The sequence below is a fragment of the Oryzias melastigma genome, linkage group LG21 (genome assembly GCF_002922805.2).
Source record: "Oryzias melastigma strain HK-1 linkage group LG21, ASM292280v2, whole genome shotgun sequence".
NCBI lineage: Eukaryota > Metazoa > Chordata > Actinopteri > Beloniformes > Adrianichthyidae > Oryzias > Oryzias melastigma.
The window spans coordinates 9401433-9409487 of record NC_050532.1 but is presented as its reverse complement, the minus strand read 5'-3'; the positions used below and the strand labels follow the sequence as shown (position 1 = coordinate 9409487).

Here is an 8055-nt window from a genome sequence, read left to right as displayed (position 1 = left end):
TCAAAGTTGTGAATCAAGAACATAGAAAAAATCCATTAGAAAAACCTTGTAGTTGTGAAGTAGATGCTTCAGTTTGCAGGCCATACACTCCCTGCTCTGCTCCATTCTGATACATGTTGCAGACAAATAGATCCATTGATATCTTTGTTTTCCTTGTCTGAGCTAGTATCTGGCTCAAACTGTGCGGCTGGATAGCTCCAATATATGCTCACCATTTTTGTTGCACCGCTAATGGGGTTGTGAGGTGCCGTAAACTAGCTGGAGAGTGTGTAAACAAAGGGATGATGGGAAATTTGGAAACGCTTACTTTCGCACTGACAGTTCCACCCATGACCCAGATGCATATTTCTAATAACTTATGCTGCTCTGCAGAAACTATGTCCTAGCGATGTAATCATAACTAAAAGATCAGTGGGAACACTTTTTAAATAGTTCTAAAAAGGAGTAGAGGGGACTGTAATTACAGTAAAATAATAAACTGATTGTATTGAAGTGATGGCTTAAAACAGAATTTCTCTGAAAAGCAAAGAAAATCCCAGAAACTATAAATATGTTAACTTCAGTGAAAGCCTCAAAAATCAATTGACAGTTGAACATCCTGGCCACTCCTCTCAGATGGACAATTCCTTGCCAACCCAGTTAGATGTTAACTGGAATGGCCTACGGCACAAACAGTTTAATTACAGCTCGTCATTGGTAGTATAAGAAGGAGTGGCAACACAAACAGTTTACAAAATTAAAAAAAAAGCAAAATAATGATAAGAATCTCTTTGAAACATGAGATCCATTTACTAGCAGCAACAAATGGATGACAGAAGACAACGTTTAGTCTTATAAAAGCTTTATTCATAGAAGTAAAACTACAAGTCAGATAAAGAAATGCTCACAGGGTGAAATTGTGTTTCGTGAACTAGAAGATATTCACTCAAGTGGCAGGGAATCTTCTGCTGATAGGAACGGGTCTTTGGTTTACAGGTGGGGGACGGGGTCTAAATTAACAGGAAAAGGTAAAAATAAGGATGGTTCTAAAATAATATTCCCTTCCGATAAGGCAGAAGTTACACGTTGATAGGGAAATTATAATCATAAAGGAATTAAAAACAAACTTTGAAAAAAAAAACAATGTTTTAAGGATGTTAAACATGTGCAGACAGAACTAAAGCAAATTTTAGAACATTTTATAGAAGACAAATATACTAAATTATACAATGAATTATAGAATAAAGCCCAGTGCTCAATCCCAATAGTGAGAAGTTGCTGAATTACAGGTCAGAGAGCATGATTAACAGTATCTTTATGCATGTATTTTTCCCTTTGTAGTTAATTATCAGCTTGAATATATTTAAACACAAAAAAAATTAAAAATCAAAACAGTCTTTATGGTTTTAAAGTGGTCAAAGCTCAAATACTTTATTAAAAACAATGTTTTTTTATTATTAAACTACTTTATCAATTCTTGCATTTTTACTTATTTTTGTTAATGTTGTAAACCATTGATGTAGAAAAAAATACATGTAGTAAAATGATCTAGTTCCCATTCGCTATATTTTATTTAAAAAAAAACAGCCTAGACAGGCAAAATGTCTGTACACCTCCCCAAGAAAGATTTAACCAGAATGTATTGACATAAATAAAGTACATCCTAAGCATCGTTATTGAATTAATGTGCAAAACACCCAATGCAATAAGCTGTAAACCTATCGAATTGTATTGTCAATGAAAAATTAAACAAATGTGTGTACACGATCTGCCCTATTAATGGTGTGTTTTGTGTGGCAAATCAGTTTAAAAGCTATATTTTTAATGTTCAAAAATGTATAAATTTCTATTTCTATTGCATAAGGAGCTGAAAAAAACAGCAACTTTAAAACCACACTTAAAACAGACACAAATGGATGATTCAGAAGCTGAAATCATTTTTCAACAGTGTTCTTTAGCTAATGGAATGCATAAATCTTAAAAATGTCTCCGTTCCTACTGAGAGATGCATGATAAGGCTCTCCCGACTGCAACACCTCACATTTAAAATGTGCATGCCTTAACAAAAGCTAACATTAGCATCCTTTCCTTCAATTCTAACTACAATTTTTTCCTTTTTCCCCTGTAGCTTGCAGGGAGTTGAGAAATATACCGGTGGCTTTTCACAATGAGAGAGATTGTGAGAAAAAAAATGAACAGAGCACTTGTGTCTTACTGTATGAACCGGGTACATTGCTTCTGATCTGCAAATCAAATATTTTTTTTATTTAATTTCACAATATATTCAAAGATATTTAAAAAAAAATACTTAAAATGCCATTTTTATTCAAGGCATTTTTGTTGTTGTTGCTGAAATTGAGAATAATAAAGTTTTGACAATGGAGCAACAGAGAAAAAAAGTAATTTCCAATATATTTTGTTAAAACTGTATTGGATGGAAAGAATTCCTCAAAGGACAAACTAAATCAGATATGATTTTTTTTACTCTTATCATCAAAGACATAGGAATCCATCCCTTCAGGTGTGCAATCACTCAGCTAATAGAAGTGTACGAGCACAGCTTGGCTTAAGCATGCACAAAAAGCAAAAGGGGAGCTTTAATAATCTTTATACTTGGTAAAAATGTACTTTTAAATCAGTTAAATCCTAAAAATCTAAAACGGAGTGAACATTTCAACTTGCAAGATTTTCCCTGCTATAAAGAAACTCAAATGGTGAAACAATTCACACATAATCTTTAATATCTGATCCATGTTACTATATTTAAGGTATATAGATCCTAAGTGAGTAGCAGAATAATCTTGAACCCAAACATTAAAGGAAATTCGTCAAAGGACAAATATGGTTGAAAAGGTGACAAGATTTTAAATCATAATTAAACTTTGTTCTATATTTGTAATTTGATTTATTTCATCTGCATTCTTGATTGAATAGTGTTTGTCAACAACAAGTCTTTTTTTCCCAGACGTTGAACACAGTCGTTTTTCTGTTGAAAAGCAACTGTATCAAATTGCGGTAAACTGAATAAATGGTATCACTGGGGAAGACAAAAAAGCAAGCCTATACCCTTAACAACACTATGTAATTAGAAAAAAAAAAAGAAATGTAAGAAAAGCCAATCAACTATAAAGAAAAAAGCACCCCATGCCTGCTCACAGAAATAAAACAAAACACACTCATTCCAACTCTTGGACAACCTGGCAACCCATTGCTGAAGCAGGTTATCGGTTGCATTCCTGTTGCCAGAGATTTACAGTTTTTCACTAAAAGAAGAAGAACAAAAAGGTTGCATGTCAATGAAGGACAGATACTGGAGCAGTTGCAGACACACACAGCAGGAACAGGATGGCTGGTCCACATGGTTGCCTCGGAGATGTGCACCGACCAGCTGAACTGTGGGTATTCTTCTTTGGGGATCTAACAAAAACATTTAGGGAGTTGCATCGGATCTACTTTTTTTTGTTTTTGTTTTCTTGAAGAGGTGTGGAGTCTAGGTGCTGGTACAATCATAACGAGGTTTTTGTTGATAGTTGAAGAAAACGTGGTGGAAAAAGTTCAGGAATTGAATATCAGAGAAAGTCAGGGGTATGTTTCCATTTCAAGCTAAGAAAAAGCTCTCAAGAGTGTCAGTGTGGACAATTAAGACCTACTGGGCATTTAGTAATTACAGAACCAGTGGAGCTGGTGTTTTATGTGAATTAAAGTTAAGACACTTGCTCCACGGCAACTGCTCCCTTGGCAACTGGGGCATCCACGGTTGTCTTGTCGACGGCTGTCTCATTGGCGGTTGTCTCATTCTCAGTTGTCTTGTTCGGAGTAGTCTCATCTGCACTTTCCTGTTTCTCCTCATCCTTCTCTTCCTCCTCTTCATCTTCACCATCTTCCATTTGCTCAGGAACTGCCAAGCCAGCCAGATGCTCGCCGTTCAGCTCGACGCTCGATGCTTTTCCATTGATTGACACATCAACCTTCGCACTCTGTTTTGCGGTAGGACTGAGCGTCTCCTGAATCTTCTCCGCAGCATCCTTCAGGGTGTGCACCTCTGCCATGGAACTCTCACCATCTAGGCCTCCGAGAACAGGAATTTCGACGTGGGCATCTTTCTCGGGTGAGGCATTTTCTGGTGTGGGGACCTCCCCGGCTCGGACTTTCTTGACTGTGAAGGTCATGGGAGACACCTTAAAGGACGAGCTCTTCGAGGTTGGGCTCTTAGGATGGTTAGGCGTTAAGCTCTTCTTGAGTTTCTCCCGCTTCTCTGGTGGTACAATCTTGGTGGTGATCTGGGCCATCTTCTTCTCAATGCTCTGACGGGTGAAGGCTTTCTTGAGGCTGTCGACCTTCTTCAGACTGTTGCGCTTGAACCTGTCGGCCCTTCTTTCAAACTGGATGGGAGCGATCCCGGCAGCCTCGTCCTCCAGCATCTCGTCATCCTCTCGATGAATAACTGAGAGATCTTCATCTGAGGACAGGCTAATGGTCTGCAGAGCCTCGTCATGGGTGCGAAGGGGGTCCACAGAGCCTGCTACAGATGGAGTAGGGTGGATGGACTCTGCATCGTACAGGCTTGGCAGCGGAGTCTTAAGGGAGTCCTTGACCATCACAGTGGTTGGGATCTCATTTTCGTCCTATTTGAAACAGAAAAATAGGAAACTGTGTTATAGTGTGGTCGTAATCGATTTTTCATTGAAATAAACAATTTAAACTTTTGCATAGCTAGATTAGTAGAATCTGGGGTCACGTTTACCTAAATATTCTAGTTATTCTGGATGCCCTTCCTGACACAAGGCAGGGCACGGAGAGTCACAGGACCCCTTGTGGCTACATAGGTAGGCAGTAGTTTGAAACGTCTTGCCTGAGGACCCATTCTAGATTCAGCTTACCACATCCCCTGGGGTCAAACCCTGATTTCCCACGTGCCAGTCCTGTACTTAAGCAACCAAGTCATCCAGCCAACCAAATGTATTTGTATAAAAATGTTTTCCTCGTCAACATGGTCAAAGACATTCTGAGTGAACATCTATACTTCTTAAAACCACCAGGATGCAGTATTGTGGCTTAAAGAGTAACACACTGACATTCAGGCTTAACCTGCCTGTTGGGGGGACCAAAGAAACCAGTCTCTGCATGCCTGCCAGAGTTTCTTTGGTCCTTAGAAGAATTTTGCTCTTTCATTGCAGAAGTCAATAATTTCTCTTCATTTCTTTATCCCACCCACCTGTTACTCTGAAATCTCAATATAATATTATATTGGCAAGCATTAATAGAGTCAGATGGAGAGCAATGACTAACACGATGAGTTTAATTGAGTTCCACTCTAGAATCTTGTAATCCATACCCAGCTGTGCTTGATAATGCAAATACACACATGCAGAGATGACTCCAAAGGTTTTCTTCAGTGGGGATTTAGAGTGTAGAACTCCTAACTCTACGGTTCAAATTATTTTTACAACTGGAACAAAATAGAGTTGATTTGAGGTAAATGGCATATACTTGTATAGTGGTTTACTACCTTCGTTGAAGGCTCAAACCACTTTACAGTCACAGACCCATTCACCCAGGTAGAAAGTGTGAGTACCATTCACATGGCATACTTTTGGGAAGACTTTTATTCAACAGAATACACATATTAGAAAAAAGTATTTAAAGAGCCAGTCTGATGGAATTTGTGTTTTTGGTGTTCACGTGGCCTTTTTCTGATGAGGGAGAACATATATTAAGACAATTAAGCTTAAAATTTTATTTCTAAGTATTTCTATATTCAAATACTCGTGAATCAGGAGCTGAAAAAAATGCAGTTTGAAAAGGAGTGTATTAGTGAAAATTAGTTGGCTGGGCCTCAATATCTATGCTCCAAGGTGAGGGGAAGGGGGGCGGGGTCGTTCCAAGCCAATTAACCCACCCACAGCTCTGATGCTACATTCACACCAGCTTTGGCAACGCACCTTCATGCTGCCATTTCCACTGAAAAGGCTATGTAAACACATGTATTGGCACGATTAGAGCTTCCGTGTTCAAAACTATCGAGAACACGCATCACTAGTTTTTAAGTTTGTTTTTGGGTTCTGCGTACAAAACACCATTGAGCATGTGTTGAAAATTAAGCTAGATGAACTTTGACCATCCATTATTAAAATGTATACAAATGGTTGGCACTTCTGTGAATTAAGGGACTTCACCCAAACCTCACTACCAACTCCAAGTTAAGTTAATAATTGATGTTAGCATCTGGCTAGAATTCTGACACCACGTTTTTTCACATATCAAAATTAAGCTGTGAAATAAAACCCTGGAGCAAGATTTGCAGCACTTAGACATTTTGCACCAAGTCTGTTCCAACAGTTGGTACATGCGTTAGTACTGGGTAACGACAGACCTGTGTGACGACCATAGATGCGCGTTCAAGAACCTACGACTTGTATGTAGCATGAGGCGAATTTCTAATGCAGAAACTATGCTAAAAAAAACATAATTAACAGACCCTTTAAAATATGATTGGAGGGAACTTTAAAGGGAAGAAAATCTGAACCTTTAGATTCCAACAAAACTGCTTTGTTCTAACTAAATCTTACAATTTCAGGAATGCATGGCAGCTCTGGAGATGCCATAAAGCAAAAAGATGCCTCGAGTTGCTGAGAGACAATCAAATGAGTCTTATATTCCTAGACAATAATAAAACAATATAACTTGATGACAACTGATCACTCAAACGAGCTGATCTACATTGTGTATGACTAGATGTTGGTAATATGGGTGAAAAAAAAGTGGATTTGCAAAACAGCTGGCAGACACCTGATATCTTCTGCCTTAAACCCAAACATGCAGCTGTGGTTAAGCGTTCAAAGCATGTCTGGCATCTGGCAGGTAAAACGAATAAATCTGTCAGTGTGTTTCTTTGGGCACAGCATCAATGGTGAGAACAAGAAAATGTGCTCAAAAAGCTAATAAAACTTCACAGAAAATAAGGTTCATTTGGGTTTGGAAAGTAAATATGCTTCCTTTATTTCGGTTCAATCAAAACCATCTCCTGTGTCCTATTTTGTTACACGCAAAACTTTCATTTTAGAACCCGTTCATAGACATATACATACATAGAAATATGTTTTAAAACTAAAAATAGAGCTTACTCTATCCAATTTTTACACACTTTTAGGACTAAACAAAATATAATCATACCATTTTTGATTAACTAGTACCAAATAATTCCATTTTAAAAGCTTTTCCATTTCCAAAAACTAGCACCATCTTCTGACAGGCAAGTATGTGACCCTTCTACAGGTCAACTTTATTGTGATATTCCTTATGGAGCTGAACTGACTATGAATGACATCTGAATGGGAAAATAAGCAAGAAATGACATAATCTTACAGATCGCAGGAAAAAAAAAAGTTAACTCCAGGGCTGTATTAGTTTAGGTTTTGTTCCTTTTAACCTTTAACCTAAACATTTTAGACGTAATTAGTTTCTTGGGGGGAGTTTTTGAGATATTTTAAACACAATAGTCCTATTTAAATTGTTAGTATTTTAACCCTTTAACACCAGAGCTCCAGTGTTTATGTTCTTTAATTTACTGTAGCTTTTCAATTGTTAACACAATCAACGTAATTCCAGCTCATTTTGAAGGAGAAAAGTGACAGTTACAGTATCTTAAAGATATTGCGTTTAAGCCAGCGACGCCTCAGATGTTAAAGGGTTCAAGGGACTCTCAAAACTCCAGTTTTCAAACCTGGAGTAACAAATGCTTAAACTCAAAGTTTTAATTGTCATTTTTCACTTAAGTTGGTCCCAAAAACAGAAATTGTTCCTGTTTACCTCAGTCTGCACTTGTATGACCTGAACAGGACATACACAAAGAATGTGGTATTTGTCCCACATTCTGAACATGCTCAATAGAAGTAAAAATATTTGAAATAGTTAAGAACTTCATGTCTGAGATAGTTTTTTTACAACTGAAAGGATAAAAACTGAAAATTGAGCAGTTGAGGTAATATAAACAGGATCTTGTGTTGATCATTGCATCATAAAAATTCAAATTTGGCCTTTTTCTGCACCATGTTCTATTTTTCTGTAACAAGTAAA

General features: G+C 37.5%; 1 protein-coding gene across 1 annotated transcript in view; it reads right to left on the bottom strand.

Annotated features, from left to right (window-relative positions):
• Positions 1-824: 824 nt before the first annotated feature.
• cavin2a (caveolae associated protein 2a) overlaps positions 825-8055 on the bottom strand; it is a 19904-nt gene continuing 12673 nt past the window's right edge. Inside the window, exon 2 of the mRNA XM_024287198.2 lies at positions 825-4604. Within this exon, the coding sequence (XP_024142966.1) occupies positions 3684-4604 (921 nt within the window). The 3' untranslated portion in view covers positions 825-3683. The remainder of the gene's footprint in view (positions 4605-8055) is intronic.